Consider the following 26,716-nt stretch of genomic DNA (forward strand, 5'->3'; position numbering starts at 1 on the left):
AATCGCCACTACGAAGCTGCTTACCTCACGCTATAGGATCTTCCCGGTTTGGAGGTCATTGCACTGCGACGGGTGGTTGTAGCGGGGTGGTGGTCGGCGGCGAATCGATTTTCCATGACGACGTCGCGGTGTCGCCTGTTGGAAAGCGTCTCTCCTCCTTCCTCGCCCACTCACTCTGGCTTTTCCCTCGTTTCTCTCCTTCTTGCTGCGTCTATCCACGCGTTCTACGCGACACGTGACTACAACGAGAATTCTGCTCCTACGAGACCGAAGAGAGCATCCTCTTCAAGATGCAGGTCGATCGATACTTCGCCAGGCGTCTCTACACCCACGTCTGCAAACTTCCTCCCTTTAAGTTGCACTCTGTAGTCCACGCGCGTATCCCTTCAAGTTGACTCGAAGATATGTTCGCGATATCTGACGGAAGAAGAGCCGAGTTTTAACATAGACATCATTATCCTGGACCAGTAGATATGCTCGGTAAATGAACCACTGATCTTTCAATAGCAAATCTCAATGGATTTATCGTTCAATCAAACGATCCGGAACGAAAAATAGAAGAGAAACGTGTCTCTTCCCAAGGTCAGTGATTTCTTGTGTGATCAGTTCGAAAAGTCGTGGTATGAATTCACGAAATATCTTGGTATCAATGTCACGGCTTGACACGTAAATAGTTTTCACAGTAATATCCAATGTCACGGCAATGGTGACACTTCTCTGTCTGTTTATAATTGGTTGATGTTCGTTCAAGCGTGTTTGTTTGTACACCTTCTTCCTCGTATTTTTTACCAGTTCTTTCAACCTAGCTTCTTTCTGCTCCAGGTTTGTATCACGGTTGTGTGACGGTTCCACGTCGGGAAACTCTGAAGCGATCGATCTATGCAAATCCTTTCATCCGTAATGTCGCAATTGTCAACTTGCAGGTGTAAAAGGATTCATGTGACTGCGGTGAGTCGGTCATTTCCGATTTCTCCGACGATTGTTCGCGGTCTCATTAAAGATTCTTTACACCCCGGAGACACCTTTGTTCTCCAAGATCGCAAGTAATAAGCCTTAGAAAATCGTATAAAGTAAAATCTCCATACGGCTATTATATCTTCGAGGTCGACAGCAAACAAGGTTCAGTAGAAAAAAACTAAATGATCTTAAATTTTTGCAAAAGAATTATGAAAAACTCCCGCAAAAATTTCCGACAGTTATTTATGAAACACATTCATGCAGAACGGTTAATATACTTGTATATAAACTATATACAACTGTAAACACAATGTTTTTTATAAAAATTATTCTTTGCACCACACAGTAAAGTTTTACTATAATATTGACGAACAGTCCACGAGATAAATATTCCGAAATCAACTATAACTCTTCGTTCACGTGGTCGTGACTTCTTCAGTATCCACGAGCGAAATGAACGGGCACGTCGCGATGTCGAGAGAGGGAGAAGCGTGTAAAGTGATTCGCGATGCCTGGGGGTGACCCTAGTATGCCATGCGGTAGCACCGCATTCGTTACTGCAATTCAATACAACCACCGTGGCTACACTACGTGGCTTGCTTCTATCGACCGTATCGCACTGCGACGAGGAATCGGACTGGTCGCCGAGCCGCGTGCCGCGCAGGTTTCATAAGTACTTGCGCGCGCGCGCACCCTCAAGCACAGGTGGGGCCAAATTGGATATTCATAAATAGTGTCATTCTTTATCTAGCATTGTTTTCTAAAGTCTTTTTTCATGTTAATTCTTAGGAAAATGAAAATTGCGTTTTCTTTTTTAGCAGAATAGAATACGAAAGACTTTTTATTGAGTATTTTTCAATCATTGATTAAGATAAAAAATATTTTATAAATGTTCATAGATGCTCAATACTTTTATAAGTTTATGGAAACAATTTTGAAAAAATAGTAAACGCAAAATGGCATTCATTACAATTTAATATTATAATATCTATTATTATTAAATACATTTATAAACTTTTATAGAATACCTATACTTTGTTGAATTTAAGAGCGAGAAAGAAAAAGAAATAATAAAGAATGTCAATAAATTTTTTTAAATATTTTCTTCTGTTTCTTTTTAATTGTTTTGCAATAATATCTAAGTTTATAAAAGTTGGAGCAGAAAATATTGAATATTTTGATAACATACCGTTTTTATTATAGTTTTCTTAGAATTATTACAACAATTTTATCTTTACTCTTTCCAATAAAGTTAACAAATTAAGTTTAGATTTTAAGATTTTATCTTAAAATGTTTTCAATTACAGATATTAATGTCTTTAACAATATCTTACAAATATTTTTTACAAACAATTAAATATATACTGAATTAAATTTAGATAATCTCAACGAAGAATTACTTATTTAAAAATGTTAAACTTAACGGAAGAGACGCGTATCATCTCACATAATTCGCAAGATCATCCTTTACAATCTTTACATCGTACATTCCTCGAGTCTGCACACGTAGTCTTATCGCCGGATCCGTAATATCAAGCTCATTGAGGGCTGACCAATTAAAGGCCGCACGCAACGGATCATTGCCCGGATTAAGACCCCGACGATCGGGCAGATATTTCACTATCTCGATCGATTTCCGTTCCGATCCACTCTCGCGAAACTACGAGTCGTATGCAGCACGTTCTAACGGCTGCTAATTACGAACAGAGGAACAGTCTGAGTCGCTTCAATTAATACGTGCAATAACAATTAACGTCGTCCATATTCCTACCCCATTAAGATGCAAGTATCAACATGATATAACGCAGACAATATTTAACGGTTTGCGATGATGGCGATACACAAACGCTTGTTACTATTAGGTGACGAGAGAGGCTACGCTAAACGAATGCCACGTTTATAACCGCGTCATGACCACCATCAGAAATCTGAAATCTGGCTATTCGCCACATAACTCAGTACTCAAAACGCGGGACTCTCGCAAAGATCAATCGTAGTTGAAACTGTAAATATCTATTAATTAAGTTTTACTCAAAGATCCTCGTTTCCGCGATAGCAATTTAAATATTTTTTTAAATAAATTCTCCAAATCAACCAAAACAACTACAATTTTTTTTTACTTAAAGTAAAATCTTTTTAATACATTCTTTTTATCATTTTCCGTAACAAGGAAAAATATAACAAAGAAAATTAACGACACTTGTTTCTATATTTGATACTTATTATTATCAAAATTTTTCTTTTACATATGCAAATCTTTATATCTCAGACGATATTATGAACAAGGACAAAAAATTCGCGGAATGTAGAAGCAATGTATAACGTATACGTGATTATAACTCGTATAAATTTCTATGTCGAGTGGTCGCACCGTACGCTTGAAGTGTATGGAAGAGGAAATATGTTTATGTTTGCACTCGTGGCAGGACCTTGTCGCGGATAATCCTGACAATACCGGTGATTTCGCGGACCGAGTATTCTAAATCGCGAGCAATGCTCGACGCGACGGTCTGCCATGCCGAAAACAGCATTGCCGACACGAAATTATGTGGAATGTTCACGAATGAATTTCTGAGGCCTGAGGGGGTCTCTTCCTCTAAGTAGCATCAAGCTATTCCAGCTCAGGGGAACAGGGCACGTTGCATAGACGGCATAGAGAACTCGCAACATGTGCAAGTTGTCGAGGAAAGTTAGATAACGGTACATACGTACATAAATTAATTGCTTCGAAAAATAACACTTACACAGGTTGTTCTATTTAGCTCAAATGCTGAAAATGTTTGTATTATAAATAATAAAAAAATTAGTAGAAATAAGGAAGAAAGTGATATAGATGGAATTTATAGAAAACTTAAAAATTTCATATAGTTTTATGTTTTCCATCTGTATTGAAAAGCCAAAGAGATTACGATTTTCGATTTATAAGTTCTTATAAAAATAAAATGTATGGTTATAAAATTGAGATTTTATTAAATAATGATGCAATTAACATGTGCAGTTTTATTTATATAAAAAATTGTCTTCTTTATTGAGCTATTCTTGAATTATTTATTTTATTAGTTTCCAAGTTACGATCATTATTGCAATATTTTTTATTGCATTATTTTGTTCTGTGAAGAAGCATGGAAAATGAAAGCTTAAAAGTTTGATAAAGTTAATAAAGAATTTTTATGTTATTTTAGATAAATAAATTATACTTATAATATTTACTAAATATTTTATCTTACCATTATTATTTTATCTTACACGTACTACTTACCAGTATCTAGTTATATTTTTAGAAAATTAAATTACTTTTACTTTTAGAAAATTAAACTTAATTACCATTTGCTTTTTCATTGTATTTAACTCAAATCTACTATGCGATAAAGTCGAGTTAAATTCTACATATCGTAGCAAAGCATAACAAAAGAATTAAATTTATACTAATAATAAATCCGAGACTGAGATAATACGCAGTTTTATGTTGAGAATTTAAACTATGTTAAGAGTTTGAAACATGTGGACATCAGTATTTTCATATACACAATGATGATAAGTTTCCTATATTGGCCGCAAAGCGAGTAGGATGCCTACTGTGTGATCATTATAAATTATACGTAACGATGCTAAATCGAAAACGGCACACCCGTGTTGAAACTGTGCGGAATGTTGTCATAGATTACCAAGGCGGATGCTTCCTTGAATTATAGTTAAAGTATCCCTTTTGGCCATTTCTCGTACTCGCAAAGCTAACTGAATTTGAACATATATTCTTAACTCAGAATTATTTAATATTCTTCTTGCGTGCTACGTGTAAATAAGCTTAGATCAAATCTTAATAAATCATATCAATCTTATACTTATATTCTCACAAATTGTATCTTTTCTCATAAAGAAATTATTGTAGAATTTATATGATCTCTGTGGACAATGTAAACTGCGCTCGCTGTCATTCTTTGTTATATCCATTTATTGATTGACTTCCACACGATACGTACGAGCGAAATATATTCTTATTGACTTTTTGTGTTTTTCTTCCTGCTTTACGCGTTTTAGTTTTAATAGTTTATTTCGGAGAATATATAGATTTCTTTCTTTCTCCCTCTCTCTCCCTCTCTTTCTGACTTTTATTTTACCTACATTTTTATTAACTTAAATTATATCTGTTCTGTTAAATGATTTTTGCTTTATCAATTCTAAAGCCATTCTTAAGAAAGTTTTACTTCCCTAAAACTTCTCCCAAAAATAATACTTTTACAAGATTCTTCTCAAGTATGACATTTTTTTACAAATACTGATGTCACAAATAGATGGCTTAATTCTGGTAAGCGATACGCTTCTGGAATGAGCGGACTCAGTGCAGTGCCAATAATTCATGTTAAGTGACAACGACGTAATTTAAGCGCCACATAAATCCGCAAATGTTGCCGGTCGGTGGTCAAAGATGAAGTCGCGAGACTAAGTTTTGCACTGCATTCCGTAAGCGGGATTCCAGAGAGCGCGGCGGCGTGTGGTGCGAGCACGCACGCACATACATTCCCCGGGGAACCACAAAGAAAGTTGCGCGGAATGTCGAGAGAGTCTCAGACACGTAAATCGCTCGGCGCTCTCTAGTACACATAGGTGCGTGTAAATATAGATCACGTCCCAAAATATGTCTTTCAGTCCGCACTTAAAATCGTCGCTTCCGCCGGCGATCCGTCGGAGGTCCCGCTACCTTAAGGGCCGCCGCGCCGTCGCGTTGGATTGCCGCCACCATAGTTTTTAAGATAAGCATAAATCAATCACTTTGTAAGCAGTCGGAAAAAAGAGAACTTTTGAAGGAAAATATTTCAAATAACGTATTTCGAAAATGTAATAATTTGTAAGCACGTTTTCAATTCTTTTCAATCCTGCATTAATTACGCGAAGGCAAAGTACTACGCTGATTTTAATTACTGCACAAGCTAAAAGCAAATTTTCATGATAATTATCGAAACATCATGATAATATCAAAATATCTTAAAATTTTATTTTATTTTATTAATAATTGGATATAAAGATAGTTTTTGATAGTTTAGTTAAAACAGTTTAGATTTGAAAAATTAATTTAAATAAGTCAATAAAATGTAAACATGTACGACGGACGTCTTACATAAAATTATGCATCAATATCAATTAATTTTTTGTTTTTATAAAAGTAGGTATTATTATTCAAAATTATGTATGATGTATAGATGATGTAATGATAAAGATCTTTCAGATATGTATAAATCAAAGATTGTGTGCATTTGAGCTTAAAGATGTAAAAGAGAAAGAAACCTTTTTTTCAATTTACTAATTATCAATCTACTTTCGATATAGAAAGACATCAGTCTTCTTTCTCTTCTCTTAAAAGAAAGACAATTTCATTTAATATAATGTTAAACTGACACCTTTTTAAATTTGAACTGTCTAGATCTCTCTGGACGGTTTTCACTGTGAAATTATTAGATAGCTACATTTATCGAATCAAGAGAATTTCTCAAGGAAACGATAGAGCAAGAAGAGATTTGTCGATCTATGCAATCGTTCGGGCGTAAAACTAACGATTGTCGTCGGATGATAGGTAGATCAAATCCTCGATCGAGCGAAGCCGCGCCACGAGAAGGCTACAAGATTAACGGTGCACGCGGACTATTGATCTCGTATTTATTCAGTTCATGTCGTGATGGAACTATCTTAATATACAGGTCATTCACTGTCACTGAAATATTTACATAATATTTTAATAACAGTTTTATAGTGTATTTCTTTTATTATTTTTTAGCAATAACAAACATTTCTTATGGTTAGTTAAAAGAAAAAGCAATACATTTGTATTTTAATTTCTTCATAACGTATCTCTTTTATTATTTTTTGGCAATGGCAAGCATTTCTTAGTTAAAAGAGAAAGCAATATATTTGTATTTCAATTTCTTAAAGATTTTTGTAAAGAAACAAGATACTCGAAACAAGCTCGAGACGATAAAAAGTAATGACACAAATTTTCCTTTTATTCTTTGAAGAGAACTTAAACACGAGATAATGCGTAAGTATGACCTATCACAGTCTGTTTAGACTAGACTATAGACGTTGACATTCAATTATTTATGACCATTTGTATAACGTGATGATGCATACAACGACTACGAAATGTTTTGATTGCGGATCTTGAAAAGGTGAACAGGCTTTCGCGTTCACATTGTTGCTCGAAAGGATAAAGCGAGAGAATATAACGCGAAAGTTCCTCATTTCTTCATCAATTCGTTCCAATGTGAAAGGTGTGGTCAGTTAAAGTTAAATAAATGGGCATTTTAATTTGTATTAAGGTTAACCGGACGAGAATTGCTCTTTTCGCCTTTATTAAAGAACATTTATACAAAAGAGTATATTATACTCTTCTAATTATAAGAAATGTTAGCAGCGCGTAATGTAAAAGATGGTCTTAGATATTAAGAGAAATTTAAATTATATATATGTATAGGATTGTGTATTCAAGTAAAATTATTATAAATATATATATATATATATATATATATATAAAATAAATTATACAGTTTGTCAGTTGTCATATACATATATAAAACTTATGCTTATCAATTTTATATCCATACTGTAAATAAAAAAATTATGTGCGTAAAAAATATTTTAACTATTATCAAGAATCAAAATTTTGACTGACAATTGCATTTTAGTGTAATTTTCGAAGTTTCACAGTTATTTAATTGGGTTATTGGTAAAACATTATATATCATCTTATAGAATTAGTATAAAAATTTGATTAGAATCAGTTATTCAATTACATAAACGTGAAATTTCGGAAACTTGACATGCAGTCAATCATAAATTACGTCAGTGTTCAAACACTGTAAATTACATACATTTGTAAAAGGTCTCTCTCTCTCTCTCTCTCTCTCTCTCTCTCTCTCTCTAGCAGCGCCAAGTTTTTTGACAAGAAAAATTTATGTATTTTAATAAAATATTTTTATTTTTTGTACTGTTACCTCTGTAATTCTTTGCGATGCGATTAAATCTTTTAAAATACATATATAAACTTTGTATTTAAATACCTTGTATTCCCTTGTTGGGTTTAAATATTTTAATAAAATATTTGTATTTTGTACATACTGTTACCTCTGTGTATAATTCTTCATGATTCAATTTTTTATTCTAATCGAAGAAAAGCAGTAGTAATATTATACCTCGAAAAAACCTAAGTAACAAGTGGTAGACGTAATCTTTGTATTTCGAAAAATATATGTTCTCTGTAATTGGCGCTGTAATTTAAAAAGAGATATCATTTCTTTTTTGTAATTGTAATAATAGATTACTTGAAGCGCGACTCATTTTTTGATAAGGTAACGTAATTTTGTGATGTGTATCACTTGAGTAATAATTTTTTGGAAATAAAAATAATACTGCTTAGGTTTTTTCGAGGTTTTTGGAGATACAAAGATTACGTCCACCACTTGTTACTTAGGTTTTTTCGAGGTATAATACTATTACTTTGTTTTTTTTTGAGATGAAGATACTACTGTTTAGGTTTTTTCGAGATTTTTCAAGATACAAAGATTTCGTCTACCACTTGTTACTTAGATTTTTTTAAGGTATAATACTACCACTGTTTTTTTTTCGAGGTAACAACATATACACTACTATGCGTGTACTTGGCGCCTTTCTTTACCTTTTTTTTAAAAAAGGTAATTTTGTACAGATATCACGCCTTTTTGTAGTATTACGCATTGTATAAACAGTATGTACAGGGTGTTATTTCGAGGTATAATACTACCACTTTGTTTTTTTTTCGAGGTAACAACATAATACATATATACTACTATGCGTGTACTTGGCGCATTTTTTTACCTTTCTTTTGAAAAAGGTCATATAAGACGTCGGCGTTAGAAGTAGGTAGAAGAAGTATTTTAATAAAAAATTTTCACATTTGGACTTTGCGTCGCAATATCTCCGCTCGTAGGGCACAGAGCGGAATATTATAAGAGAAACCCCCCCCCCCTAATTGGACCCCAAGCTATCGATCAAGCCTACTTAGAACTTGATCCGTTCACTCGTTATTGAGATCTCAACATCTCGGGTACTCGCAACCCGTCGCGTCGCGTAAAAGAGTCACGGTCGGTCTCGCTCCGCGTGTACTTGGCGCGAGACACTACCGTGTCTCTTGATAAATTTGATGGGCAAAAAAATAAAAATTAATTTTTAGCTATGTTATTGGGGGGGGGGGGTTGCCAGTATTTCTTTGTTCATATATACCATTAGATCATCGGCGTAATTAGGAATTGACGAAAGCAAGTTCAGCTGACGACCGTCACGCACGGCGGACCTATAATAACAATCGGAAGAGTGTATACAGCTCGTGCATCAGAGGTCAATTGAACGCGACCTGGCACTACACACGTTGGCGGTCAATAATTGTAATCTGCGTGATTAGCCACAGCTGCTTTGTCCAGCACGCGGTTATCTCGTTTCCGGGAACGTGTATCGTAGATACGCGCTTGAATGAACAGTGTAAGAATAAATGATTCTGGTTCCCCATTAAAGATACGGGAATTTTTCCCTGACCATTAATACCTTATAACATTTGCCATGTGGCGGGTTTGAATCTTCGTTTAATATTGATCGACTGTAGAAGCTGCCATTGTTCGGAATCTAGACTGCGTTTGAGAATGTAAACTACAGTAAATATGCGTGTATTGCTTCCTTTAAGCTAGAAAATAATTTTATATTTGTAAATAATTATCAAAAAACATAGATAAATATAAAATAAAGACGTTAAAATAAATTGTATTAATTTCATAAAGGGGCTAGCGAACAAAGCACGTTCTTAGTGCTTATAATTATATATTACAAGCGACGAATATACATATATATTCCAATTTAAAATTACGAGCCGATAAATGTTGGACTGAAACAGCTATCGTTGGAACATTAAAAACCCTTCCCTCCCCGGAATTAAATTGACACGATTTAATTATCTAAAAACTATAAAGAAATTATTGCGAAAAATGTTACCTTAGCCAGGATTCGAACGTGGAACTTCTCTCACTCCATGTAGAGCGTCGTACCAATTCGACCACCAAAGCATGTGATAATATTAGATAATTTAGATAATTAAATCGTGTCGATTTAATTCCGGGGAGGGAAGGGTTTTTAATGTTTCAACGATAGCTGTGTTTCAGTCCGACATTTATCGGCTCGCAATTTTAAATTGAAATATATATATGTATATTCGTCGCTTGTAATATATATAATTATAAGTAAAGCACGAGCTTTGTTCGCTAGCCCCTTTATGAAATTATTTATATTATGCGAACATGACAAACTAATTGTTTAAATTATATTAATTTTTTATAGAAATGTGTAGGTAATTATATATAATATATATATTCGGCACTCTACTCGTCGGCCCTGTTTCTCGATCGGCTCGCGTATCATTACAATCAAGTTTGATTTTTTTTCGTCGGACCATTGCGACATCTTGCTATAGGTTGAAATACAGTTATTATTCTGTGACGTTACGAACACCTTCGGTAACGGTCGGTCATCGAGATAAAGCGGCTCGTATTACCGCGAAACAGATTCTAATCCCGTCTAGGGTACACGTTGCGCCACAAAAGAGGGCTTACGATGCCAATAGCGTAACTTTCTAACCCAGAAAGGGAGAGTAAACCTGTACCTACAAAAGTCTCACTCATCAATTTTTGTAAAAAAAAATAATTTAATAAAACACTTATTATACGATATTATAATATTAATATTATGTATTATAATATTGATTTAGTGTTGAATATTTTAAACAAAATTAAATATTTGAAAATTTATCATTATTTTGGAATCAATATATCTAAAACTAAATTTAAAAAATGGCATAATTAAAATATTGGATAAATATAAAAGTTTTGGAATATTAGTATAATCACTTACATTAGTAAATATAAATTATGACTTTTATTTTATGGAAATAAATATTACTTTAAGATAATCGTAAAAAATATTGAGTTTAAAAAAATATTAAACCTTATAAAAAAAAAATCTTAAATAAAATAAACGCGCTATAAACTAGAGAATCGGACGATATCCAAATAAATCCTAAATTTGCTTCTTTGATTTAAATACCACCAATGTTATTTACTTTCTTCTTAAAGTTAAATATTACCATTCCCAAAGAAGAATTTTTAAGAAAGACATGATTTGTTCCACAGAGTTGGCAATGTAAAATATGCAAGATCGGTAACGAAAAACTATACACTCTATAACACTCCCTGGGAAATTCTACCCCTATTTTATATACGTTTGGTAAAAATTCGGTCCATTGGTTTCCGAGATCATAGCGAACAAAAAAAATGCAAACCCTGTTGCTTTATAATAATAGTATAGATAATGAGAAATATGTGATCTTTATATTTTATATTTATCCAAAATATTTATTCTGTTAAGCCTGATGTTCTTAATGTAATAAATGTTTGAAAGTGATTTATATATATCACATTTTTTAGGAATAAAATATAAGTGCAGTATATATCCGTGATAAAAAATATAAATTTCACACACATTTAACCAATTATAATCGCAAGTGCAATGTACGATAATGAGAGAGACCGTTAAGAGATGAAAGCGAATTTTACGGGTATGAATATGTCATACGAATTAAAACCGAATTAAACGGACATTAAAAGAGATATCTTCCGTGAACTCAACATTAGTGTTGCTTTGTTGTCTACTAATTTAGATTCGACATGATAAAAAACATTAAATATACAGGATAAAACGTATAATTAATAATACCTTTAAAAATTTCTTAAACATATTGTTATTTTTTAATATAAATTTTATGCAATATGAACAGCGAATATTAGAATTACATAGGATATTTTATATAATAATATTCTATATTTTACATCTCTAGTTTATTTATTATTTATTAGACAAAATTACTAAAATGTTGCAATTATTTACCTACATGTATCTAAAGTCTCTTTTTGATATTTTAAAAATATATATTTATAAAACTTGAAAAAATTATTTCGCTCATTTTCTGCAGCAATGACGTAACTTAAAACAAGTAGAAACTTGCACATTGCTTCCTCATATATAATTCGTTAAGATTTGGTTGATCAGTTCTGAAGTTATAGAAATTTCTGTAAATTTGGCACAGACATACATACATACATACATACATACATACATACACATACCGACATTTTTTTAAATGCAATATTTCGACGTTTTAAAACACTCTAAACATATTGACATTAAAAACTCAAAAAACAATCTTTTCTTTAGTTTCTTCTACCTCTATTTTATATATATATAATTCTTTTAAATTTGGTTGATTAGAGCCAACTTTATACGCAATCAAAGGTTCATATACGAATTTACGAAAACAAAGCTTCCTCTATGATGAGGAAGCAACAAAGCCTTCTAAAAAATAATTTTAAATATTTTGAGTTATTAAAATTTTGTAATATATATATTATTTTTAAAATTCGATTTTGATAATAGCTGATTATAGAAGAACAAAAATATCTTGCTATATATTAGTTCTTCATTTAGTATATTAAATTCTCGCCACTTTTTCGCAAATAACTCAAAAATAACAATTTGTTGCTTAACATAAAAATATTTAATAACTGTGATTTTCTTACAATCTGACTTTTCACTAGATTTGTGAATCAACAAAGTTAATACATTCATAATGCTGCATGAAAATATTCGATTATCGTATAGCGCGCTCAAAGGTATTTCAGGTCACTGGAAAGGGTTATATTACGTAACTTTCAAAGAGTTGCACGACGAACGTTCCTGAACAAGATCGTGAAAAGAAAGAATAGGTAAGGTAAGTTAGCTGTAAGGTAATATAAGGCAGATGCGAAAGAGTGAACTTCTACGGCATTGCGAGATTGAAATAAATAGTAGGAAATTGGTTTAATCATTTATTGCATTTATATTGTATTTGTACACGCCTGTAGAATGTCATGTAAATTTAGAAAATTACAATAGTTACAATCTAGCAGAAATTCTCTGCGAAAGTTTTTTATTCAATATTTTATAACAAAAATTAATATAAGGAGCAACAAAATTTTATACGTATATTAGTTATTGTCAGTTTCTTACGCATTTTTTAATTTATTGTAAAATAAATTAAATATTAAATTTTAAATATAAATTAAATGAATTTATATATTACTAGCATGCCCCGCCGGGCTTCGCCCCGGAGAACATGTGTATTAAGACATGCAAATAGTCTCTCTCTCTCTCTCTCCCTCCCCCTCTCTAAAATGCTATAAATTAAAAAATATTACTTTTTTATCGACTAAAGTTCAATTCCGTCATATATAATTCTTTGAGATTCACTTAATTATTTCCTAAAAAATTGGAAAAATTTCGTAATCCATATATATTAACCCGTAATTTCCAAAAAAATACCGGTTCCCAAAATGATCGGTAACGAAAAACTATACAGTTTATAACACTCCCCGAAAAATTCTACCCCTGTTTTATATACAATTCTTTAAAATTCAATCAATTATTTCCCGAAAAATTCGTCAAACTTCTGATACCTGCTTCCAAAAAAATCGATAATGAAAAATTTTTTGAGATTTAATCAATTATTTCCCGAAAAATTTGAAAAATTAAAAAAACCGGTTTCCAAAAAGATCGGCAACGAAAACTATAATAAATACCGGGTCAAAAAATAACACCACAGAAGATTCGATCAATTATTTTCCGAAAGCGACTTTTGATATTGATTAATTGATTAATATTTATCATGTGAATTTAACAACTTATTTAGTCTCGAAACTTCTACCCCTGTTTTATGTAAAATTCTTTACTATTATAATAAAAAAACAGTTTGTAGCCTTTTTTTATTTGCTATGATCTCGGTAACAAAAAATTATAAACTTTATAGTTCTCCCTGGGAAATTCTACCCCTATTTCATATACTTTTAGTGAAAATTCGGTCAATTATTTCTCGAAAAATTAGAAAAATTAAAAAAACCGGTTTCCAGAAAATTGATAAAAAAAACTATACACTCTACCTCTACACTCCCCGGGAAATTCTACCCCTATTTCATATACTTTTAATAAAAATTTGGTCAAATGGTTTTTAATTAGAAAAACTTCTGATACCGGTTTCCAAAAAAATCGATATTAAAAGTATATGAAATTTAATAAAAATTCGGTCAAATGATTTTTAATTTCAAAAATTTCAGTACCGGCTTCCAAAGAGATCGGTAACAAAAAATTATACACTTTATGGCACTCCCCGGAAAATTCAACCCCTGTTTTATATACAATTCTTTGAAATTCCATCAATTATTTACCGAAAAATTGAAGAAATTAGAAAAACCGGTTTCCAGAAGACCGGTAACGAAAAACTATACACCCTATAACACTCCCCGGGAAATTCTACCCTTTAAGGGGTTACACCACTGTAGAAGTCTAAAATAAAGCGTTTTTTTGCGATTTTTTTTTGGCTGGAAGGAAAAGTAAGAGGATAATAATATTCAAGGATGTTATTCGGGAAATTCTACCCCTATTTCATATACGTTTGGTAAAAATTCGGTCCATTAGTTTCCGAGATCATAGCGAACAAAAAAAATGCAAACCCTGTTGCTTTATAATAATAGTACACGGAGAAAATTTTATAGTAAATATTACTATGGTGTCGCACTAGCTGCGGACCATCGAGGAATTTTAAGTTAAATTACTATGTTTATGGTAAAAATTACGTTATTTAATCGTTTTTAAAACAATAATTATAGTATTTTAACTTGAAATTCCTCGATGGTCCGCAGCTAGTGCGACACCATAGTAATATTTACTATAAAATTTTCTCCGTGTATAGATAATATAATAATAGTATAGATAATTGGTGTCTAAAGATATTTTTAATTTATAAATGTATATTATAATTGGTGTCTAAAGATATTTTTTATTTATGAAGGTTTTTTCTACACAATATTTTTTTGACAAATAAATTATTATTTCTTTAATGTCTTCTGATTTTTTAATTTTCTGATACTTATTGATTTTTCATTGATCTGTTAATTTCAGAATTATATATATAATAAAATTATTAAATTTACAATTATATTTAATAGCATAATATATGTATACATAAGTAAATATTTTATGGATTAACAATGATTATTTTTTCTGACGTTTGCACGGTATTAGTATTGATTTATTTAACACAGCTATCGAAGCTCAGATACTACGCTGGATAGCGCTTGGTAAGCGATGCAAAGAAGATTTATTTGGATTTATTTTCCTTTTAAAAAAGGCGTGTGTTACCTGAGTGAATTTCGTTTGTATCGTAAAATTGAAGCCTCTTTTCCGCGATGCCGATTGGCTATCTCGATTGATTGCCGCGCCGCGTAGCTTGCTTCATCCCGTGAGGGACTGTCATCGCGGAGTGTGGCGAGTTTCATGCGTGTATAGTGCGTCGTGTGTGTCATGATGTGACAGCTCGCGTCGTGTCGCGAGGTTAATCGTCCCGCGTCGTGTCGCGATTATTATACAATAGCATAATGTTAAAGCTAAATGGCGCGCGCGAAGCGCGCGCGTCTGTAGTGTCTAGTATTAATTAAAATAATCGAGATTTCATACTCACGAAGGAATATATGCTTAGTAAGCTCTCGTTTCCAACTATAGCTCTTACGAACTTAATAAGCAGACAAGCGGAAAGAAGTGCGCTGGCGCCGGTTAAGTCAGCGTATGCGATCACGGCAGTAATTTTTATTAGTTCACGGCCGTTACATAGATTTGCCAATGTCGATGTTCGATTAATTACTGATCGGTAAGAGAGAAAATCTGTTTATTCCACCTCCGTACGAAACAAGGAAGAAAAGACCTAGAAGAGAATGGAAACTTCTATATCGCTCGAGAAATCCTTGACATTGAGCTGGAGAAAGTTTCTTCAGCTGGCCAAAGAGATCATCAACAGCGTATATAGAAGAACATTTCAAAAACAGGTAATGGTTGTTTCCTCGTTAATAATGCGCTGACGCAGTGGGTTTTCAGCAATAATTACAAATTGTAATCTATACAGAATTATGTAGAAACTCATTATTATGAAAAAGCTATATTTAATAATTTTTTATTCATTATCTATTACACAAATAATATCTGTGCTCAGACAATTCGTTAATTGCTAATGAATTACAAGGAATTAAATGTCATTTAATTAACATTATAATTAAAGAACAAAATAAAAATAAAGTTGCTTAATATTCTCGAAGCAACGTATAAAGTATCTAATTTATTGACATTTTTATATTTCTAAGTTATTTTGAACTATTAGTTTAACGAGTTCCAGAATCATCTTCTTGACGCTATCACGCAAAAACTATTATCGCGATGAGGTAATCTTTAATCCAATAATGCGTTGCCGCACTGCGCCGAGAGTCTGTCTTCTAATTACACGCCGCTGATGTAGCCGCAACGGAAGATGTTTATCAAAATGCATAAATCGTTTTGCATTCCCGTACACATTGAATTTCGATCACGGATAGGCAGCGACTGGAAGTGACTAGCTGAATCTCGCAACGAATCTCTCTCGCAGCTTCTGCAGAAACAATGCGGTACTCTAGACGCCTCACATAAACCACGCAACAGTACATATATATACATTGCAATATGCAAAACCAAACAATGTCGGTTTCTTTAGCTATGATTGCAACATCGGTCTGCAGATCGTTTTGTAGAAAATTTTAGGATGCAAATTTTATAAATTTGCATTGAAATTACATTCGTTTTGCATTCTTCTTTATTAACCGTGATAACAGAATTATGATTAATTCTTAACCATTTTAAAGAAACAAAATGATTTAAGCAATGTTTTTAAATAAAAGTTATTTATTGATATTTTATGACATCATGGATCTTATTACATTATGGATGACATCCGTTAATAATTTTTTTTCTTTATTATATCCAACAGGCGTATTGTCTAAAAATTATTTACGGATTCATTGATCTTTTTTTACATTCTTATTTCTCAAGTGGCACACAGGGGAAATGTAATTTAACGCGATTTTTATGTCTGTTAGAAAATTCCACGCTAATTTCCGCTTTCCACGTCAAATTTTACCGCATGCCATTCGAGCAAAGGTACGGATGTTCGCTACGTTAAGTATTAATCTCAAGCGATTCCATGCATTTCACCATTGGTGAAATGTAATTAGCGACCTTGTACATGAATGTCATTAAATATGTCAACTACTTTATGGTTTTCCCTTCGCATGTTTAATTTCACGGTCGCTTCATCCCGACCTGTCGCACTTGAAGAGAGTGAGATCACTGAAGATGACGCTAAACCGGCTTAGTCGCATTTGCATTGACACGCAATTAAATATAGAAAAACAGATATCCTATCTAAAGTATGTCATAGCCGAGTTAAAAATACGCTATCTATAAATAATTCCAAAAAATATTCTGATTTTACTATAACTTTCAAAATTATAATTGTAACAAAATATAATTTTTCTTTCAAAATGTTTTCAAGATATAAAGAAATAAACACCTTTAATTTCGATTTTTGATTCGAATGCGAAAACATTATGAGAAGTCCACTTTCACATAATGTTGGATAACTTGATCTTACAAAAAGATTTTTCAGAGAATTACGAAAATTAATTTGTCGTTAACTCTCTGCATTGTGCCAATAAGAAGAGTTATAATTTTATTTACATTCCGTAAATATCCGGCAGATAAATCGAACGCGGTCATTGATATTCCGTGGTGGTAAAGACAGTGACCTATTTAACGGGCGATAGCGGGATTGATGTCAATACCACGATGGCAGTCGCTATAGACGGAGGCCGGATGACGATCACTAGGACTATCAATGCGATATCATGATCCGTTTTCTTCGCTGCATATTTGTTAATATCCGATTCCGATTCCAATATGCTTACATTGAGCCCGATCATCTAAACAAGAATAATTTTAAAATAAATTTTATTTTACATTAAATATTAGTACTTAATAAAGATTATGGATAAAACAAATCATGCACGTATAATTGTTAGTAAAGTTGATAATTGGCTTCAAAGTATCGCTGCAAACGACGGTAACCGCCGTGTGTCACTTATAACTTTACATGTATCTTTTTCATATATTAAAGCTATTAAACCCGTAGATTGTGAATAGAAACACATAATATTGCGTGTCTTTCTTCATGCAACTTAAAAATAGAGATTATTAATCGAAACTAACAATAAATCTTTAAGAAATTCGATTATTTTTGTTCAATAATTATATTAGTAATATACATAAATAATAAATAAACATGTGATATCATTCAGAGTTATTCATAATCCGAATATTCTTGGTTTCCCATTATTCAATATTACTTCGCAATCAACGATATTTTGTCCACTCTTTTTATGCCATAGTTTTTTACTATACGTTCTTATCGTACACTCTTAAGCATGTACCGCGTAGTATCTCCAAATTCGAGGTACTAATTTCTAAATGGAAATGACATTTGGAGTTACATGCTGCTAGGAGATACTTTTCCCGGTACAGTAGCACGAGGTACGGAATACACGAGGTACTGATAAAGGAGGAGGTACCGATTGGAGGTACCGCACTTATAAATTCACGGTACAATTTTTTAGGAGATACAGTTTTAGGAGGTACAGTTTTTTAGGGGGCTTCCCGTATGTACCCCGTACATACGTACCTCGTACGTACATATGTACCTCGTACAAATGTGTACCTCCTACATATGTACCTCGTACAAAAGACATTCGCGAAGCACTCGACGCGGACGCGTGCACGGACGTGTCATAGGAGGTACAGTTTTTAAAGGGGCTTTCCGTATATACCTCCTACATACGTACCTCGTATACGTAGCCAACCATGGCATGATCGCGACATTTGTTGAACGAAAGACATTCGCGAATAGCAGCGGGCAATATTATATCATATATCCAATTCGAAACTTTATTACTCTTTTTAAACTGAATTTGTTTCTTAAGATAATTTTTGAAAAATTATATATTTGCGCTGGTATGACATATGTAGACTATATATAACGTTTACTTCAAATTAAGAAGTAGTCGACCACGTAAGGCAGTTGGCTCACGATGCAGAGGTCCCGAGTTCAAATCCCACCAAGGTAAGTGTGTTTTTCAAATACAAAAAAATATTTATAATCATAGACTGCATCTTAAGAAACAAATTTAGTTAAAAAATAATAATAAAATTTCGAAATAAATAATTTTTTTTGTCGGGTGAATATTCGTTGCCCATAACGTACTTCCTAACTTCGAGGTACCATGTACCTCCAATTTTTGGCGACACATGCTTAAGAGTGACTTATGTCCCTCGTAATTACGTAGAGACAAAATTTTAACGTGTACCTCCAATTTTTGGCGACACATGCTTAAGAGTGTATGTATGACTTTGCATATATGTATGTATATATATGCTATTACGAAACAGGAAAACTGCGTTTATAAATATACGACATAATGCTAACATAAGCGTTCAAGATATCGTCGCTATTAATGCTTTAAAGAAAAATATTTACGATTGATTGCAAATAAGTTTTATTATAGAGATTTCGTTACAAATACGATGATTTTTAGTTTTATAATTCTTTCAATATTACAATATTAAAAAATAGTTTTAGAAGAGTCAATATTACAGGATTTGGGTTAATAAATTCACTTATAATATTAAGTTTCTATATGTATATACATAAAATATATAAGAGATAGACGGATAGATAAATAGAGAAAGAGAGAGAGAGAGAGAGAGAGAGAGAGAATCATCAAAGGATTAATAATATTAATATGTTCCTAGGTACAAAATCTATCAAATAAACTCTTTAACTAACAAACTCCTTTACCGTTAACTACAAATGCATTAAAATCGATTGACAATCTAATCATGTAGTTTCACTCTTTCTAAATTATTAAACTTGGATTTGATAACAAGCAATCTACAGAACAATTAGGTACAAGAATATCTTCAATTCTTTAAATAAAATTGTATTTTTCTATTTACAATTAATTGTTGAGACACATATATAAATCATATAAATCATAATAATATCTCTTGGAGCTTATAAAATTATTATAATTTAGTGCTATAAGTAATATAGTTCATAAAAGATATAAGTATATTCAAGTTTACAAAAAATTTAAAAATTATTGTAATATACATTTTTTATATGTAAAACTTTATGTTTATTTATAATATTTTTTATTGTAATGTTAATTTATTATTGCAAGTAAGAAATCTTTGCCAGATTCCAGAATTAAAGACTTCAGCGAAATACTTTAGCGAGATTCAAGTAATCACTGAGATCTTCAAAGGCCCCGACATGAGAAATACAATAATTACAATTGGAGAGAATGTGTCCCATAGCTGAGATTAAGAATAAGAGTGAGTTCAAGTAACTGTATGGTTCTCTCGAGCCAAAACGATATAGAGATATTCGCCGGGAATTTAGGGAGAGCACGATAATGAAACTACACCGGAACTCTCGAGCGTGCCGCGTGTACACGCGGCGGCCTAGTTATTATCACGATGACACTGATGACACGCCAACCAGGTCAACGAGTGCATAATGGACCGTTGCATTTTGTTTGTTATCACGTACATCTTGACCCTATACATACCCAGATATACATTATGCACTGTAACATTGATTGATAAACTTGATAGTATAGCTTGATTTAATCTTAAACGACCGTGTACATCATAATTGCACAAGAAAAATGTAGAGATTCTGAATTTATTCTGTCTACCAGGATTTTTTACTTTTCTATAATATTCCTTTTTTACTTTTTTTTATTTAAAATTTTTATTGCTATATATTATATATATAGATATGTGTGAATATGTATTGATTTATTTATTTTGTTTTATCACAGGCAGAATTAAATAAAATGCATGTCGCAATTTAAAAATATAAAATTGCATTAATGGGTGCAGGCAACATACCTATATCATATTTTTATAATTTTAATATGGAATTATATAATCTTAAAGTAGTTTTATATATTATTTTAATTCTTTCTCTTCTTTATTTTATAGTTTTATAATTACCACAAATTTCCAAATTTTTTTTCAAAATTTGTTTTTGCTTGAAGTAACAAATTCAAATTATTTACAAAATGCGCACTGTCATATCGCGTTGTTCGATATTTAAATAAATAATTTTTATATCGTTCAATATAATATCGTCACTTATTACCTTCGTCTTGTCGCGTTGATTATCGCATCTGCCTTAAAATTGTCTGTATAAAAGTTGCAAGAAAAACGAAGAACAACTCGATCACGACATTTGTTGAACGATCACGCGAAGAAACTGACGATATATTGCGGGTCACCCGCTCTAAAAGTTCAGAAGCATGAATGCTTCCAGCGCGTTCTCGTTATATCAGTGAAAGTTGTCCGTTACAAACGTGTATATATAAATAGTGTCGACGTGAATCCTTTCGATGTCGGAGAAGCAACCCAACGGCTTTCCATTTCTGCCGGTCGTAATTTTACTTTCGGGGATACACTTACATATTTTACAAAGCGATAATTCTACAGTAATATTTCAAAAGCTGATGAATATCTTTTATAGAAACTGTAAAGCGCTTTTCTCTTTAAATGCTACAAAATCTAAGCATAAAACATAATTTTTCGATGTTAATATACTTAATATGTCTTTATCATGTTATCAATAGGGGAGACCAAAGCAAAGTCGGCCCCGGGGCGGAGTCGTTTTTGCAATTATCTCGAAATCTGTATGTTGCGTGAACTTTCCATTAATACTGTAAGCGCGGCTTATGGTGCTCACGTAATCAACTAAGTTTAGTGAGGTTACGTGCCATGTTGTGATTCTTATCGAAGCAAACGTGATTTCGCAGGTCGAAAGTAAAATTTCTTCCGCGTTGAAAGTTTGTAATATCTTAAGTATTATTGTCTTTCCGAATCTCAGAGTAAGTAATTCTAAAGAGTATAATGCATGCTGAACACGAATCCAGTGCAGTTTTTTTATTTTCATTGATTTTTAATGTTTTATGAGCAACCAAATCTAAAACTTGTGTTCGGGGCGAAGTCGTTTCCAAGCCAAAACAAAGTCAAGAAAGCTAAATAATATGTGCTGCGTATGCTCGGAGATAATAGAAAACAGGACCGATGAAAAACAGTGCATTTCGTGCAGGCGTAAGACACACAACGAGTGCGTGCGCTCGTCAGACTCTGTTTTTACATGCTTTAATTGTTAGCGAAAAAGAAATATGATTTTCTTAAAATTATTTTCCGCTTTCCATTTTTTTTACTAAAAAACAATGAATAAAGTGTATTATATTATTTTTTATGATCAAAATTATGTATCTTTATTTAAAATTCAGTCCGAGAATGAGGACACGACTCCATCCCGGGAATTTTGACTTTTCGATTTTTGCACTTTTGTCGTTTTTACTCTATACCGGTTGAACAAAGCGACGTAGACCAAAAATGCCTATATAAATTTTGTAACAAAGGGTTTACTCTTTACAATGTGTGTGTGTGTGTGATATACTATATTTTACTAAAATCATTTATTTTGTTGTTAAAAATCGGCACCGAAAAAAAGGCCGACTTCGCCCCAGTCTCCCCTACAATTTCTTACAAGCTATAAAGTCATAAAATAAATGCCTACGAAATTTTGCTAACGACAGTTTAAGCTTTTTTTTGATAGCATTTAATCCATATAAAATCTTGTTAATATCTCCAAGATATACAAATTTGGTAAAGAAACACTATCTTATCATAATTATCGCACGTGGTCTTTATCAATTCACGAAAACGTAACTTAAATTAATCCAAAAAAATAAAATTATAATAGTTATACACAGACGATAGGTCAGTTATTATTACTCACTCAATCCCCAATTCCTTTAGTTCCCCAGATATGTTAGACAAACTATCGGATGTCCAACTAATAAAAGTCAAACTTCTAAAATCAAACAATTAAACATTATCATTAATAATCTTTAAGAACTCATTTAACTAATGATAATAAAATTAGATTATAACGATTGGTGCATAATATTTAGGGATTGAACAATTTTAAAAATGCCATTTTGTATGTGTGTAACAAAGTTTTAACTTTATGAAGATATTATTATATAGTATAGTAATTACAGTTATATTCAGTGCGCAATGTTTTATAGTGTGATGATTTTAATATAAATTACTATAATGATACAGCACTAAATAATCGAGTTATACATGTTTGTGACTTTTGAAATATTTTTACTTTACGATGTTTCTTTTATAATAGTTTTAATAAAATACGTCAACGTTCATCAGCACCGAATAATTCAGAAAATGTCATAACCCTTCACTAATTTTAGCTCTTACATAACACGCGTCCATCGCTCAAGTGAATTTAATTGACTCTGGTATTATTCCTCAAGAGAATAAACTCATAAAAGGGCATTAAATAGACGACATCCTTTATTCGTGATGACTAATTATAAAAACTGTTAAACAATCTCTCTCAGTAGGTGCAAAATAAGTTCCACCAAATGCAAAATTTATGTACAAACATGTCAATTAAATTTATTGTAGAGAGTATAATACGTTAATAATTAAACATCAAAAACTTAAAAGTATGCGAATTTTATAGATAAGATTATTGTGATATAACAACCTATTTATAATATATAGATTGGAGTGAAATGTAAATGATATTGATAATAAGAAAAGGTTCCAGAAAAACGTAACTCACTTTTCGTTTAACAAAAAGTGAGTCATTTATATTCCTAGTATCCAAAAAGTAAAACTTAAAGAAAACTAATCTTACATTTCGTAAACTTTACACTTTTTGTAAGCTATACTTGTCTATAAAAAATGAATCACATTATATTCCTGGTATCCAAAATAAAACTTAAAGAAAATTAACCTTGCATTTAATAAAGATTATATAGCTAGTGTAAATATATATTAGTGTAAATATATAACAGCTAAAATAGATTTTAAGAAAGATTTCATATTCTATATATTAATATAACTAAATTTTCATAGAAATTATTTATTTATTTTATTTAACATTCTGGTAGCATTATTTTTCTTGTATATTTTATTTTCAATAAATTACATTATTTGAAGATATAAGTGTGTGATAATTTGTATAAATAACATATATAATATCGCCGATGAATATGCGTAATATAAGAGTCACATGCAAGAAAAATCATGACAATCCTTACGAACCATTAAAACAACGCTGCTATTAATAACTATCAGTATTCCTGATACAACACAACTCTGAATTTTCTGGAATAGATACGAGCCACACCCATCTTCTGCAATTAAGTAAAGTGCCCTATAATTTGCTATGATGGCTTTCATGAGTCCGTCGTAACAGTACACAGTCTAAAAGTGACCATTGCACTTTAATAGTAAGTATGACAGTGATAATAATCACAAAATAGCGTATTGATATTATTCCTCTTTAACTAGTTGATATAAGACAATGAACTGAATAGGTACATAATTAAACCACAACAAATTTTAAATAACTAATTAATTTCTATTTAGCAATTAAAATTGATTAAGCACTGCAATATTCATCTGCAATATTAAAAATATCCTGTGTAATTGAAAGTATGTTTCTCTAAAAGATGGATGAATTTTTACAATATAAATTAATATTTAATAATTAATATAAATTAAAATTAATAAATTTCTTAATAATATAATCTAAAATGTGATTTATAATGTTTAGGTTACTTTTAATGTTATAACTCCGGATCGCGGTGCCGTTCTCTCTATTCCAAGCGCGTGCTAGCAGTCGTGAGAAGGAGTACCCTCTACCGCGCCGGTCTAGCGGTGTAACGTAGCAAATATATTTATTTATTTATTTATGTAATTATTCTCACGGCACTCGGCCGCTATCTAGCACACTCTTGGAGTGGAGAAAATGGCACCGCAATCTGGTCTCTAGTTATAACTATTAACTAATCATTTTTATCAATACAATTTTATTTAATTTATCAATTTAATTCTCTTTAAAATTATTATCTAATAATTTTTAAATTTTATGTAACTATTTATTAAATCTTTATTAAAAAGTTAAATATAGGGGAGACCGGGGCTATTCGTGACACTGCTGAAATTTTGTCGCGGGCCTAACTTTAAAATGCTTGCTGCTAGAAACCTGTAATATCAATTACAGACATGTTTCTTAGTGTCCTCTAGGTACCAACGGAATGGCATTTGCGTGTCAACCATTTTTCTCTTTCAGTGACAGAAAGTTTGATTTCAAGTGCTCAAAGTAAATTTTTTCAAATCCCAAAAATTTGTTTTCTCGTCGAATAAAATAATAAGAGATCCGAAACGGTAAGTTGTATTCAGTCACTTCACTAAGCATAATGCATGAGTAGATTTTATGGTATTCTTTCTTATCTATAAGTCACGGATCATGAATAAGGAAAAATCACGCCGGGGCATTTCGTGACATGAGCAATCGGGGCAACCAAAAACGCCACAAATAAGCGTTCAAAAGAAAAACCAATTTGCAGGGGCCGCGGACGCCTTCAAGAAGTAGTTTCCCGTAATCGAATGTGAGCAATAAAGGCAATTAATGGAACAGGCCTTACATTTTTCCTCATAATTTTTTATACATATAATATGTAAATTCTGACAAATAAAGGCTTTTTTAAAGTATAAAGTAGATAAAAATTGCAAAAACAAAAGAAATCTATATAGTTTGTTCAATCAGAGAAAGTGTTACGCATTATCCCGTGGTTTGTCACGAATTACCCAGGCTTCGGGGCAATTCGTGACACATGACACAGCGATACATTTCTTGATATATTTCGAGACTCGTGAGAGAAAAACCTATATACATATATATTTTTTTAAACTAGAGAGATGGACGATTACATCGCACTAATAAAAATTTTTTAAACATTTATACGAAGCGAGACAAAAATTTGAAACAAAAATGTGTCACGAATAGCCCGGTCTCCCCTAATCTAATTATATTTATTAAATTTTAAATAAAATAATTTTAAATAAAGTTATTATGTTTTATATGGTACGAATCCGGGTATTTTATTTTACATTTTTAATATTACATAACTTTTTACATTTATTTATATTATTGATTAAATTTACTTTTATATTTTTAATTTTATTGATAAATTCTTATTTTTATTCACTGGCCTTTTGTATGACACAAATAATGAATTATTATATTATCACAAATTTAGCTATACATATATTTGCTTAGTAATCTCATCACACTTATCATTTTAATTTAACAAAATGTTGTATGCCGTAAATTACATTTTATCAAAGTCGCTATTTTACATAGAAATTGATTATGATCAGACATTTTTACCAAATATAATATAGTATTTACTTACCTCTCGTTATCTTCAGAGAACGACATCGTCGACGTTCGTTAGCACAAACGATTTCGCTGACAATGAGGAAAAGGCAAGTTGACTCACGCATTAAAGCACCACACTGTCACACTGACATTACTACATGAACGAAATACTGTTCAAACATTTATAGTACTGACACAAGCTGATAAGGGGTTTTAACGCGTCTGATAGTAACCTTAGTATTACGTTTGCATGAAATTTCTTGTAACTCCACTAGAATTTATAAATGTCGATTTAATTGAAGGTCTCTAAGATTAAAAAAAACCGTCAAACAAGTCTAGTATTTTTATCAACTTATTTGTTTATTAATTTTTAATAAATACTAATCCATTTAATAATCCAAAAATTAAACATATTTAGCT

At 31.7% G+C, this 26,716-nt stretch overlaps 1 protein-coding gene across 4 annotated transcripts in view; it reads right to left on the reverse strand.

Moving 5' to 3' along the window:
* Positions 1-26,371, reverse strand: part of LOC139810393 (uncharacterized) — a 53,647-nt gene extending 27,276 nt beyond the window's left edge. For 2 of the 4 annotated variants that reach the window (XM_071773907.1, XM_071773906.1), the window contains exon 1: positions 25-1,589. In XM_071773907.1, coding sequence (XP_071630008.1) covers positions 25-116 — 92 coding nt within the window. In that variant the 5' untranslated portion in view covers positions 117-1,589. Of the gene's footprint in view, positions 1-24; positions 1,590-26,330 lie in introns of those variants that run through there. The other 2 variants (XM_071773908.1, XM_071773909.1) reach the window with 2 other exon arrangements.
* Between the last annotated feature and the right edge of the window lie 345 nt (positions 26,372-26,716).

The sequence above is a fragment of the Temnothorax longispinosus genome, chromosome 3 (assembly GCF_030848805.1).
Source record: "Temnothorax longispinosus isolate EJ_2023e chromosome 3, Tlon_JGU_v1, whole genome shotgun sequence".
NCBI lineage: Eukaryota > Metazoa > Arthropoda > Insecta > Hymenoptera > Formicidae > Temnothorax > Temnothorax longispinosus.